The sequence below is a fragment of the Thermochaetoides thermophila genome (assembly GCF_000221225.1).
Source record: "Thermochaetoides thermophila DSM 1495 unplaced genomic scaffold scf7180000011821, whole genome shotgun sequence".
NCBI lineage: Eukaryota > Fungi > Ascomycota > Sordariomycetes > Sordariales > Chaetomiaceae > Thermochaetoides > Thermochaetoides thermophila.
In genome coordinates this window covers 1,113,044-1,126,820 of record NW_006383037.1, presented here as the reverse complement: position 1 = coordinate 1,126,820, position 13,777 = coordinate 1,113,044, and the positions used below count along the sequence as shown (strand labels likewise).

General features: G+C 54.1%; 3 protein-coding genes across 3 annotated transcripts; 1 reads left to right on the top strand and 2 right to left on the bottom strand.

The window, feature by feature from the left end:
- Window positions 1-161: 161 nt before the first annotated feature.
- CTHT_0062210 (uncharacterized protein) lies at window positions 162-1,415 on the top strand (the record flags this gene model as incomplete). The annotated part of the gene is made up of 1 exon (XM_006696474.1): window positions 162-1,415. One exon carries the CDS (start codon window positions 162-164, stop codon window positions 1,413-1,415), a length of 1,254 nt encoding a protein of 417 aa, XP_006696537.1.
- A 752-nt stretch (window positions 1,416-2,167) lies between these two features.
- On the bottom strand, window positions 2,168-6,651 carry CTHT_0062200 (ATP-binding cassette transporter protein YOR1-like protein; the record flags this gene model as incomplete). The annotated part of the gene is made up of 3 exons (XM_006696473.1): window positions 2,168-4,505; window positions 4,581-5,665; window positions 5,725-6,651. The coding sequence occupies 3 exons, from the start codon at window positions 6,649-6,651 to the stop codon at window positions 2,168-2,170; spliced, it is 4,350 nt and encodes a 1,449-aa protein (XP_006696536.1).
- A 5,039-nt stretch (window positions 6,652-11,690) lies between these two features.
- On the bottom strand, window positions 11,691-13,027 carry CTHT_0062190 (uncharacterized protein; the record flags this gene model as incomplete). Its single annotated transcript, XM_006696472.1, has 4 exons — window positions 11,691-12,223; window positions 12,279-12,628; window positions 12,712-12,811; window positions 12,976-13,027. 4 exons carry the CDS (start codon window positions 13,025-13,027, stop codon window positions 11,691-11,693), a joined length of 1,035 nt encoding a protein of 344 aa, XP_006696535.1.
- Window positions 13,028-13,777: the final 750 nt, after the last annotated feature.

The window sequence follows — 13,777 nt, the reverse complement described above, 5'->3', positions numbered from 1 at the left end:
ACTTTTGTTCGAAAAAAGAGCCACCCACGGCTCACCCTCACTCACTCTCCCACATCCGACGGTCGCCGTCGTCTATTCATCCATCCACAACATCGCCGAAAACACTCCCACTAGCCCATCCTCGCAACCGTTCTTTTGTCTTTGCCAGGCCTGCAGCCGCAATGACATCGCCGCCGCTGTCCCTGAAGAGGGCCTTGCTTCTCTCGGCCTTCTTCGCGCTCCGCGTCCTGGCGCAGGACGATGATGGCAAGAGCCAGACATCAGTTGCCGCTGCGCCGACGACTAGTCAGAGACAAAACAACCCACCGCAAGCGACTACGAGTGCCAACAATGATAACAACAATAACCCACCCACAACTACGATTGTTCAGCCTCCTCCCGTGCGGACTACGACAACACCAGCCCCCCCAGCTCAGACATCGGAGACGAAAGATGAGCCGGAGACATCGACCACGTCGGAGAGGTTGAACCTTCCGGCATTGACTACGAGCACGTCGTCGACCACTTACAGTCGTCTTACTGACATGCCAACGCTCTCCCGAACGGTCAACACCGAGATCCCCACGTATCCCCCTCCCACCATTCCGCCGACGAAGAATGCACCTTTCATGAATCATTCAACTCTCCCTGACGGCACCGTTTTCATCGCAGTCGGCGCAATCCTGGGCGGTTTTGGTCTAGCCGTGCTGGCATGGCGTGCTATGGTCGCCTTCATGCTCCGGCGCTCTATCAAGGAGGCTGCCCGCGCGCAGTATGCCGCCAACAACGGTCACGGCAAGGGCATGGACAAGAACGCCGCCTCCTTCCCTGCTCCCCCGGCCCAATTTTACAAGTACCTTGAGCGCGAATCCTCCCACTCTCTCGCCGGCGGCCCCGGCGCTGGCAGCTCGAGCAACGGCGCAGGAATCGGTGTCCGCCGTACCAATCGCGGAGCTACCCCCTCCGCGACCCCAAGCCAGACAAACCTCTTTTTCTCCCCGACCGCAGCCGGCTCCTCCGCCGCGGGCGTCACTGCCAATCGCGACTCTCGCTTCCTGCCGTCTGGTTTCTACGCCTCTCCTGCGTCGCCCATCGCCAACCAATTCGGCAGCGCCGGTGGCGGCGGTGGCGGCCACCATAGCGGCAACTCGATCAGTATGTCCACTTTGCGTCCATCGTCCCGTGGTCGCGCGGGTGTCTCAGCTGTCTCGCCCCCCGACTCGCCCGACGTCGGCCCGCGCGTCGTCTCTCGCAACTATAGCACCAGCTCGCTCAACCTCAATCGGCCCCCTAGTCCGGGAGGGCGGGCGCCCAGCGCGTATTTGGATGATTTGTTGGACGAGCAGCCGGGCATGTTCCCGCCTGCGGGGGGCGTTGCCGGTCCGTCATCGGCAGGGCAGAGGCCCGGGGGTGGGAGTCAGAGGAGTAGGTATTGATTGATTTGAGGGATAGGGAGAGAGATTGGGTAGGGTTGTTTGGTTTTCTTTTAAAGGGAAAAAAAGAAAGAAAAAGAAAAAAAATAGGGCGGCCTGTGTTAAACGTAGGTTCCTTTTTCTTTCCACTTCAAAAGATGAGGGCGGGAGGTGAGAGGGGGTCCCTTTTTTTAAAAGTAAAGTTCTCTTTGGCGTGGCGTGGTGTGGAGTTGATAGGCTGCGGGGTCATGTTTGCATGCTGATACAATCCCCTTCTGTTTATCCTTTCTTTCTCACTCACCGCCTGTTTTTGTTTTTCTTTCTCATTTGACAACTGGACGGACGGATCACATGGGGTGTTTTGTTGGCAACGGATTAACCACCTATGTAACTTTCTGTTTCTCCACGAATCGACATGTTTGTTTTTGTCTCTCAGCTGCTCAGGTAAATAGGTTTTAGGATTGTTAGGTAGCTCGTACGATGCGTACCGAGGTAATGAGTATAGATTAGCATCGTATTTGTGGCAGCGAGTTGTTGATTCGTTTTGACTGGGCGGTGGGTGATGGACGTGATGTGGTTAGTCGTGGATCCGTCTAGCTGAATATCCAATTTTCACCTATCCTCTCTCTTCTTCCAAAAAGCAGACATCGTCCACTTGTGCCGACCAGGTCAAGATTAAACCATATAACAGATATGAGCCATAGCTCTCTATCTCTACTTGAAAATTAAAACGCCTTACAAGTCTATCGCTTTTGGGTACCCCATCAACCACTTATTCAAACTCTACAGCGTTCTTCTCCCCCTCGAACATCCTCTTCAGTCACCTCCAATCCCGCCGCCCTTTTTATATCCACCTCTCGAATCCCTCCGCGCTCACACATCCCCCTAAAAATCCCCTCTTTTTCCCACAGCTCCCACGGCGTCCCCATCTCCGCGATCCGCCCCTTATCCATCACGCATATCCGGTCATACCCGATGATTGTCCGCAGCCGGTGTGCGATGCAGAGTAGTGTGCGTCCCTTGAAGGCAGAGGCGATGGTCGCCTGGATCTTGTCGTCCGTCTCCATGTCCACGGACGAAGTGGCCTCGTCGCAGACGATGATTTGCGCGTTGCGCACGAGGGCGCGGGCCAGGGCCATGAGCTGTCGCTGGCCGAGGGAGAAGTTGAGGCCGTCTTCTTCGACCAGGGTGTCGAGGTGGATGCGGCCTTCTTTGGCATTGTTATGGTTGCTGTCTGGTGAAGGAGCGGTCGGGCTGCCGTCAGGTGACACCAAATCCGCCTGGCGCAGGGCCTCCCATAACTCCACATCAGAATGTTCACCAAACGGATCGAGGTTGGAGCGGACCGTTCCACGGAACAGTGTTGGGTCCTGCGGGATAATAGCTAGCCGGGAGCGCAGGTCTTGTAAGCCGATCGTGGAAATATCAATCCCATCAATGGTGATATGTCCTCCCGAGAGCTCAACCAGCCGGAATAGCGTCGACATAATCGAGCTCTTGCCTGCTCCCGTCCGCCCAACAATCCCAATCCTCTCACCGCCACGAATATGCATCGTCAGACCCTGCAAAACAAGGGGCAGTCCCGCGCGGTAGCGCATCTGCACGTTATCAAACACAATCTCCCCCTTCTCAGGCCAGGTAGGCCGGACGTCGATGGTCTTGAGAGGTGCCTCCTCCTCAAGCTGGGTGCCGTAGTACAGGAGTCGCTCGACCGAGTTCATGCCGTTCTCGACCTCGGCCAGCTGGCGCACGGTGAACTGGATCATCTGCACGACGGCGAGGATGTAGGAGAGGACGAGGCCGGCGCTGGAGGGGTTGACAGAGAAGCGGGATGTGACGACCAGGATGCCGGTTGTGAAGACCAGCGCATTGCCGATCATGTCCAGGCGGAGAGACAGCCAGCGCTGGTTGGAAAAGGTCAGGTAGTAGGCGGCGTCCATGTCGTCGATGGCGCGGCGCAGGTCGGCCACGAAGCGGTCCCGCAAGCCATACGCCCGAATCGATGCCACTCCCGAGAGGCCCTCGCTGAACTTCGCGAAGACGACAGATCGCAGGACAGACTCCATCCGTTTGACCTCCCGCGCTGAAGCGCGATAGTAGCCCGTAGCAAACAAGAACAGAATGAACAGCGGCACGAGGGCGATAACGAAATAATAAAAGTACGCAATGGTGAGGGCGAAGATGGAGACAATACCTCCGATGCTGAAAAGATACATACGCATCGCATCCGTGAGGTTATTATCCATGACATCGACGTCCCTGCTAAAGCGGTTGGTGATGCGGCCCAGCGGCGTGGTATCGAAGAAGGACATGGGCGCGCGCAGCACGCGCGTGACAGCGTTGCGAAGCATGTTCTTGCTGGCCGTAGTGCCGTAGATGGACAGAGAAACCATGAACGCGAACATCAGCACCGCCTGGCCGACGCCCAGGCCGGCGTAGGCCCCTATGTAGACGCCCATGCTATAGCCGAACTTGTCTGCCGTCCACCAGGACAGCCACAGATTCGTCACGATGTTGGCGCCTTGGGAGAGGATCAGGAGGATAAGCACGATAGGCGCGTTGAGAAGAGTCCCCGATGCCTTGACGTATGCACTGTACACCGACCAGGGCACGCTCGACACGGCTCTTTCTTCGGCCTGCATCAGACCCTTGCCCTTCTTCCTCTTCTTGTTGCCTTCGTCTGCGTCCTCACCAGGGGCCTTTGCAACGACCGCCTGTCCCTTCTCCTTCTCTTCAACCGCGGTCGTCTCCATGAGCTGGCGGAAGCCCTCCGAGTTCTTCATGAGGTTGTCAAACGTATCGATGGCCTGGATGCGGCCGTTTTCCATCCAGATGATGCGATCACAACGGTTCAGGACCCAGAGCTGGTGAGTGGCCAGGATACGGCACTTGTCCTTGAGCAGACCGAGGATGGCGTTGTCGAAGATGTGCCGACCGACATGGGCGTCGACGGCGCTCAGGGGATCATCCATCAGGACGATATCAGCGTCGAAGTAGATGGCACGAGCAATGTTCAACCGTTGTTTCTGGCCTCCCGAGATGGTGATGCCTCGTTCGCCAATCTCGGTCTGATCATGGTTGGGCAGCATGTCCAGATCGGCTTGCAGTGCGCAGCTGGAGATTTAATATAAAAAAAAAGGTTAGCAGAAACCCCAAATATAGTTGCCGATAGGTAGGGAAGGAACTTACGCCTTGATGACCTTCTGATACCACTCCCTGTCCATCTCCTTGCCGAACAGGATGTTTTGTTGCACCGTCGCATTCTGGATCCAGGCATACTGCGGACAGAAGGCCCTTGACGCACCCAGTATCACCTTACCACCCGTCTGACGCATGTCGCCCGCCAGAGCCGCCAGCAACGACGTCTTGCCGCTTCCAACGGTACCGATAACCGCGACAAGCTCATTGCGACCGATCTGGAAGTTAAGGTCGTGCAGCTTGAACGGCTCCCGTTCTTCCTCGACAAGGGTACTAGCCTCTTCGCTGGAGTCGTTAGGAGAACTGCTGTCGCCCGTATGCTTTTTCTTGGATGCCTTCTCCGCCTTATTCTTGCCGGCATTCGGTCCAGCAATGGTGCCTTCACTCTCCTGGGTAGGCGTACGCTCCCAAGTAAACGACGCATTCCTCATTTCAACCGCATAAGGAGACTTCGGGTTGAACTCTGCCTCCTCCTCCCGTTCTTCGGCCAAAAGAAACTCCTGAATGCGTACAAGCGACTGCCACGCATCCGTAACCTGGCCAATAACCATGGGTAACATATTCAGGGGCATCCGCAGACCATTGAAAAGAGCCAGCGACGAGAAGACCTCCGCAGGCGACAAATTCCGATGAGTCAGATAATACGTAATGAACGCGAGCATCGACGCAAAAATCGGCATCGACAAGCTCACAGCCATAATCGCATTGCGCATAGCAAGCAGGACCTGGATTGCAGAGATCTCGCGGGCGCGGAACTCTTCGAGGCGCTTGAGGAAAGAGGCTTCCCAGCCGAAGAACTTGACGAAGCGGACGGATTGGAGGATTTCTTGGGTCAGGCTGACGCGTTGGTCGGTGATCTTGTTGATGGCCTTGCGCCGCACAAACAGGCTCTTGACGGCCTTGGTGAGGATGGGAATGCCGATGACGAGGAGACCGAAGCCGGCGAGGGCGCTGTAGGTTAGGTTGACGAGCAGCATGGCGAGGGTGATGAGGCAGGAGACGGGGGCGGTCCAGATGACGTGGAAAAGGCCAGATGCTTGGTCGATGCGGTAAGTGTCGACGCTCATCAGGTTGACCTGGGACTTGTTAGCTTCTCCTCGTCAGCCACCGGAAACAAGGCCAATAATACACATACGATTTTGCCATTTCCCCAACCCGTTCCATCCGGAGTCGTCCCGGGCTTCGGCTCCTTGCCCTCTTGTTCCTTCCCCTCCCCAGCCTTCGCCCGCCCCGAAATAACCATCGCCTTCTCATAAATCAAACTAATCAAGCTCGCCCTAGCCATACCCCCCACCAGCATCCCCCGATAGATCCAATGATTCACCGCGAGACTCTGCACAACCTGCATCGCCGTGACCCCAATCACCAAACCAATCCCCCTCCCCACATGCGGCGTGGGTAGCCTACGCATCCGCGCGATATACGCGTCCGCGGCGAACTGAATCAAGAACCTCAACGTAAAAGGCGACATGACCTGCAGGATGGAGTGAATCAGACTGCACAGCCCGCCCAGCCAGAATTCCCAGAAGAAGGTCTCGTGCAGGGCACGAAGTAAGGGGTGCTTACTTCCCTCGTCGACACGCCTGCGAAACGCTTCGCGCAGGCGCTCGGTCAGGGGATCGACGGCGCGTGCGGGGTTGACCGTGTAGATGTCGTTAGGCTGGAGCGGGCGCTTGTAGCCCGTGCGCATGAGCGGGCTCATCCATTCGAAGAAGAGCTTACCGAAGAAGCCGGATGTATATTCGGGACAGACAGTGCGTTGCTCAGGGACTGGGGGGATGCGGCCCCAGCGGAGGGGGTTGGGCTGTTTGTACCATGGTTTGGCTTCGGGAGGAGTGTAAGGGGTTGAGTCGGCGTTGCTGGCGACGCTAGTGGCTGTTGCGTGGCTCTTCATGCGGGATAAGTCATCTTTTCGTGAGGGGACCTCGTTCCCTTCGTCTGGTTCAGAGACTGGCTTTTCTCTGACTTCGGAGATGGAGTCATCGTGGGGATGGGAATGGCTTGACTGTGGGCGCTTCTCGGGATCCGAGCCCTGGGCCTTTTCTGATGAAGGGTCTGCCATGGTGTTGAACTCCTGATGTTTGCTCTTCACTGTTGGTCTCAGGGGTTCTGGTTGAGAAATTTTCTTTTTTTTCCCCTCGTGCTGACAGCCAGCAGGAAGAGGGCTATCACTGAGAGTAAGACAGTGAATTGAGTGTTGATGAGTAAGGGTTAGAAACTTTTCAGATCCCCAGTGGAGCAAGCCAATCGACGAATTCGGCAAGGATGACGATGTTGTTGATCCGCTAGATTTCGAGACCGCTTAATATTACGAATCGCACTGAAGTCGATGGCGACGACGGGGATGATGATGAGGATGGGATGGAATGGGAATAAAGAAGGCGGGGAAGTGAGCTTTTGCGTTTAAAGAAGGCTATGTTGTGTCGAGCACCATCATTTCATTCATATCCTCATCCAGTGCGATCGAGACGGGGAGGAAAGGATTATGTGTCAGTCCAAAAGATGTTCAGGGTAAGGGGGAGAGAAGATGAATAGTCTCGCTCAGGACTAAAGGTCCCCCAGATCTTATAAGACACATACCATAGGTCATTAACACACTAAATGGTAATATGATGGATAGAGTCACTGGGTCCAGGTACCCTGCTATGGACTGCGCGGAGTTAAAGGTGCCTTTGACCGACTGACTCCAATCTCCAATCAGTGACTTAGATGTACGGAAAAGCTTCCCGGCCAGCGGCGGCGTCGGGTAGTGGGCGTTGGGTCCAAGCCTCTCCCTCCCCCCCTCCCCCCCCCCTTCTTCTTCCTTCCCACCCAAGCAAGTGTGAGCAACAGCCACGAGTGACCGCATCCGTGCCTGGCTGGGCTTTTGTGCCTGTGCCTGTGTCCGTTGGCTCGTGTCTGTGTGCCCGTCCATCCAGTCATCCACCCATAGCCGTCAAGTCCCGATTTTCTTTCTCAACATCAGTCAACCAGCGAGCAGGTTAGAGGTAGAAAAAAAAGTTTATTCTGCACAAATCTGTAGGTTCACACATCCCAATGGACCCAGCACCTTCCCCAATCTGCTGTGTTGCATCATCATCGCCGCAAGTTAGCGCACTTTTGATCGCTTTTATTATTTATTATTTTAAATTCTGTTGTCCAAAGTTCCTCTCATTTCAATAGAATTCCCCGCTGTTTTGCTCGTTGCTGCAAGGCCCACATTCCCAGCATCCAAGCAGCAAGTGGACACCCACCCGACCGTCGGCAAACGGCACGCCCCAATGCCCGACCCGCCGACTAACTGACCGACCGCCTTCTCGACCCCTTCCCTTCTTTTTCTTGTCGGCGACGGCCCTGGCTGCTGTTGCTGCTGCTGTTGCCGGAGTTGGACAGAGTGTCAGCTTTGGCCTAGAGTCCCTTATCCCTCTGATGGGGACAAAACTATCTTTTTTTTGCCTTTTTGGCCAATCATAGGCGCTACTCACTAACAATTTTTCAAGCTATACCTGTACGCTACCTCGCACAGCAGTGCATACACTGCACTTACAGCAATAATAAATCCGCAAAACTCACAAACATCAATAAAAACATTGTTTCTGTACTTATAATACTATTAAGAGTGTACGAAAATTTTCCGGGCCTTCAAAACTGTCATGGTTGGCAAAACTTATATGCGGCTTGCATGTGTAAGTCGAGGAAGAAGGAGGTGGATTTTGGTAACTTTGCACCACCCGAATCAAGGATATCGTCTCCATCAGAGGATCTTGGCTCTCTGCTCAAGCTTTTGCGGCTGGAGCCCTGTAGCAGGTCTGCAAATCGTTCGGAGATATCGGCCATTCTGCCCGCCGAGAGTACATTAGCGCACCACTCCGCCTCCCCAGTCGTCATCTAGCTTTGTAATCACCTCATTGAGAGCTGCGGGTTCAGTCACCTGGGTAAAAGATCGCTAAGTACCTATGTAGTAATGCTAACTTTTGTCCGTTGTGGCGATTTAGAAAAAAAACCCGCGACACGCGGGGCGGTGTGTGTGTGTGTGTGTGGATATCTTCCAGGAGTTTTTGAAAAGCGAAACCGATGCCTCGTTCATCCATTGTTGGGTCAGGTACCTAGGTAGGTAGGTAGGTACGTAGGTTTGGGGGGAAAGGGGGGATCTTGCTTCCCATCTCTGCCGCTTTAAGCACGGTACATACCCAAGCACGTAGCACTCTCGGCAAGCCGAGCGGCGTCTCGTCATCCTCCTTCCCCCAATGTGATTTGCATCCCCGCAGTGGTGGTTGCAATGTAACGCGCATATACACTACCTTACCTTGGGGCCTTACAGATGGGGACTTAAACGAGCTTCCCTTCCAAACAGTAAACTTCAGCCGAGCACTTGTTCTCTCTTTGCAACCTCCCAAGCTACTACAGAAGGGTTGATGATAAGGATTGAAGGACCCTCGTGCGAAGGGAATACCGTTATCTGCAGCTTGCGCCATACCAAACCTGTGGTACAACCTAGGTAACCCTTTGTTCCCGAATTTGTGAGAGCCGTTGTTGTGATGAAGATCAGTCAGGTATGCTTGGCGTCTTATGGAGAAAGCTTCTGGCCGCAGTTGTGCCCAGCTTTTTGACTCTTCTAAGCTGTCAAAGTATTTGCTCACGTGTGAAGCGCCGCTGCTTATTTGAGAATAGTTCGCCGCTTTCTTTGCAGCTTACCGCTATTTCACTCCCGTGCAGAGTTTCTTTTCAATGTCTTTCGAAAAAGGTAAAAAGAATGACAGAAGATGCTGCTGTCATGCCTGGTTTGTCCAGAACATCACTTCCCCAAAGGTGATGCCGCATAGAACACAGCCTCCTGCGTAACCATGACTCATTGCTGTAGAGGGGGAAAGCCGTCCAGAAGCTTGAGTTAGGGCATTGAGCACACGTATCAGCAATAGAGCATGCCCATCCAGAGGATGTCAACCAGGAATACAGTTGAAAGGATTAGTTACCTATTACTGACTGTCTACAACCTAGAAAATCCTCGTTGCAAAGTACAAGATTAATCGAACAAACGACAGCTAGGGGGTCTCGAGAGTCGACCCCAGAGAAGTTGAAAAAAAAAAAACTTAATACGAACAAGGCCCTCTTGACAATTAATACACTGAGATAAAGGGGGAAAAAGAATTACCAGACTGCAATACTCACAGCCTTCTAGCAGCAACAGCCTCACAGCTGTAGTCTGGGGCTAGAGGTTGAAAGGCCAGCAGCCTGACAGGTCGAAGCAGGAGTGTGATCATGCAAGAGAGAAGGTAACGATCAGCAAATCAGCAAGAGCTTATTGCGTCGCCATTCAGTTCACAATAATGGCAGACACAATTAGCATGGCGCGAGAATCCCATAGATGATTCTGCTGAAACACCTTAACAATCCCGCTCCTTCCTCCTGCTCGATTTTTGTTCCAACTCCCAGCTCTGTACTTTCTGTTCGACTCTCTTTGTCGCTTCCATATATTGGTCTGCGTCGAGGTGACATACTTGAACCGAGAGCCAGCCGGAACTGGACCAACCTGCTTGTTCTAACTAGCCAGCAGGCAAGTTTTCGTCCGTTGGGACACCCAACAGACCCGAGCTGTCAGGCTCAGTACTCAACAAGCCCGGCCTTCGTCGAACCCGGAGCTTAATATTGATAGCCGTCATTGACCGGCCAACAACCTCTGCAGTTGAGAACCTGCAAACCAACACCCCATCAAATCAACCAACACCAATACCAACTCACACCACCCCAACTCGACTCAGTTAACAGACTAGTTTAACCAACAGGGGAAACATTACCTATTTTCTTTGTTCTTCCAACCAGATCCCGACCCAGCCGAAATCCGAGTGCAGATTCAAACCCAGAACGAAGCCGATACCTGCAGGCTGGCTGGCTCGAGTCAGGTCAATCACCTGTCGGAACTTCTAGAACCGAACTTCGAGGGATGGGCTGAAAATGAAATGGTCGCTACGTGCCTTAGGTGTTGGTTCGCAAACTAGATCAGATCCTATTGGCCGTGTTAGTAACAGGGGTACAACGAAACCAGCCAACCGCAAGTGGTGGTCTAATTTCCCAACAGCACTGGGCGACCGACAGATGCCAGAGCTAGGTTATTGTCCTGGTTGAACGGGCGGGTTTGATGAACATCAATAGCACGTTGGTGATGGGCGGGGGGCTCCAAAGGTTATAACGGGGCGAGTTGGAGCTGGATGGGTGAAAGGTCATTCAAGGCATAGCAGGTGAAAAGCGAACATGGCGACACGGCTGCATTGACTATGGCGTTCTCAAAAATCGCAATGTTTTTTTTACACAGCCGAGCCAGGAGAAACTCGACTGACCCCTCAGTACAGGCTTCGTGTCTCATTAGTTGCCAGTCCTGAAAAGGGTGTGAAAAGAAGTGCCACGGGCATGTATGGGGCGTGCTGATCACGATTTAATGCTGTTGTGAGGGAAATTAGAGGTTGTCATGTGTTGCCTTTTCGCATCATGCCGACTACGAGAATTAAGCGAAAAACTGCGCTGCTGAAGCAAAGTCGTCACGGTAGTAGCGGTGCCGTTACCGTTATTTGTGTGTGGCCGTAAATAAAAGGCGCAAAAGAAAAGAGATAATCGTACAGAGGCGGCTCCCATCTCTGCTCCGTGTCTTTTTTTTTTTTTTTTGTGCATCCAAACCGGGAGTTAGGCTGGGGTTGGGGGGGGGAGGGAAAAGAGAAGAAGATGGAGGCCATGACAAATGTCGACTAATGCTGCTGCAGATCGAGAGCCAGATCTCCTGCCATCAAGAGAGTCGAAGTGTCGCAACCACCAAATGGCTAAGATCTAGGGAAACTTGTCTGAAAACGGGCCATATGCCGAAAAGGAAAACAAGGCCATGTACCCTCCATGTGCCTGCCGAAACTCCAATCGATCGAATTTTTTTTAGGACATCCGCCGAATTATTTGCCCTCGCCAAACGTGAAAACCAGAGATAAAGGAAATCCGAGCCGCAACATTCGTCGGATAGCTAGCCGCCCCTTTTGACGCATTTGACGCCCAGGAAGATCGATGGTGGGGTGTGTGTTTGGTTTAGCGGCCACCTATGATAATCAGTTAAATTTTTAAACACACACGCGTCACGCCCAGCCATCAGTAGTAGCGGGAGCGGGGAGGAGGCGAGTAACGGGGAGAATAACGGGAGCGAGGGGAATAGCGGGAGTGGGAAGGCGAGCGAGTCCTACCATAAGGCTCACGGTCGCGGACGTCGCCACGGGGAGCCGAGTCATAGCCAGTACCGCTGGGAGGAGCATCACGAGGACGAGAGTCGCGGTCGCGGTCCATGGGGCGCTCGTAACGGTCGCGGTCATAGCTGGGACCACGGCGGTCATCGGGGCCACCACGGCCACCGTAGCGGTCGCGATCGTCACGGCCATAGCGATCGCGATCATCGCGGTAACGATCGATACGGTCGTAGCGATCATCGCGATAGTCACGGCGATCATAACCACGATCATCACGGTAGTCGCGGCCGTAGCTGCGGTCGTAGCCACGGTCGTAGCCGCGATCATAACCACGGTCATAGCCACGATCATCACGGCCATAACCACGGCCGCCGCGGTAGGAGTCATCACGACCGTAACCACCATAGCCGCCACGGCGACGATCGTCATAGCGACGAGGGTCTGCATACATGGTTAGCTCAGAAGGCAGATGAAAGAGAAAAAGAGGGTCGCTCACCACGCTTTGGGGGGCCGAAGTATTTGCCAGGAGTCGGGGTACGAGGACGAGAGCGACGAGCCTTCTCGATGTTCAAAGTGCGGCCCTCGATGATTTCGCCCTTGAGGCCCTCCATGGCGGCCTCAGCCTGCTCCGAGGTCATCATCTTGACGAAGCCGAAGCCACGCGACTCGCCGGTGTGAGGGTCCCGCATGATCTGGCACTTCTCGACCTCGCCATATTTCTCGAACAGGCGAGTGATCTCCGACTCCTCGAGACGAGGGTGAATGCCAGTCACGAAAAGGTTGGAACCAGGATTGACCGCGCTGTTATCCTCTTCTTTGGGAGCGTTCTCGCTCTTAGTAGGAGCACTGTTGAAGCATGATGATTAGCAGACAATTCCCAATCGACATGGCAAAGACTGAAGTAGAAGGGGGTACTGTCGATGACCTACCGGTCATTGCCGTTGGGCGACACAGAGCGGCGACGCTCATCGCGGCTGTCATCGCGGCGCGGGGAAGCGCTGCGGTCGCGGTCATAGCGATGACCGTCGTCTAGATGGAGAGGTCAGCATTGTTTGGCGTGTCGATGATGGATGGTGAATCAATCTGATGTAACAGGTGGTCAAGGTCGAGTGCGCGTGGCCGTCGATCGGCGGTCGGGGGGCACGCGTCCGACTCGGACTGATGGATGCATGGCATGGATTGCGAGCACATACCCTCGTAACGATCGCCGTTGGCGTTCTCATAATCCATCGAAGTGGTCGCCATTTTGATGGATTTCGTTGCGTGACGTCGTTGTGTTCGAAGGTTGGGTGAATGATGGAGAAAGGGAAAGACTAGCCTAGCCGACTTTGTTGGGTGGAGCGCGGCTGGAGCAGCGAGCCGTGAGTTGTGGAGTGGAGGAGGGAAGAGATAAATGAGAAAACACGATTTGTTGGAAGCTGAAATGAGGCGCGTGCGTGCTGTGGACTGTGGTGGCCTGTGGCCTGTTTTTGCAGACGGGGAAAAAAAAAAAGAAAACCTGAGGGAGCTGCTGTGATCCCCTTTTTGGATAGAAATGGGAAGAGGTAAAAGTTGTTGGGAAGGCGTCCGCCTGGATGGACAAAGAAAGGGGTTTTAAAAAAAAATTCAGAAAGAAGGCTGCGAGGCCAAGGCGGAGCAGATGATGAAGGCAGGTGACGACTGACAAGGCAGAGGAGACACTGTCAAGCACTGGGTCTGGCAGCAGCAGGAGGAAAGGGAAGAAAGGGAACCTGGAAGGGAAGGCAGCCAGGAGGCGAAATTTTTGAGAGGCGGCGCACCCGGCGTTTGCCCAGGCTCCAGCTCCTGGCAGCTGTGGTTGACGCTGAGCAAGACTCTCTCTGGGCCAAGAAGGTTCAGCAGCCGAGACCTTGTACTAACCTGATATGGTTAGCGCATTCTCAGAATGGATCGAAGGCTCCGCGACCGCTATCGATCCAGAATCATTCTATTACGATTCACGCTTTCGCGACGCGGTCGGCTGCAACCACTGTTTTT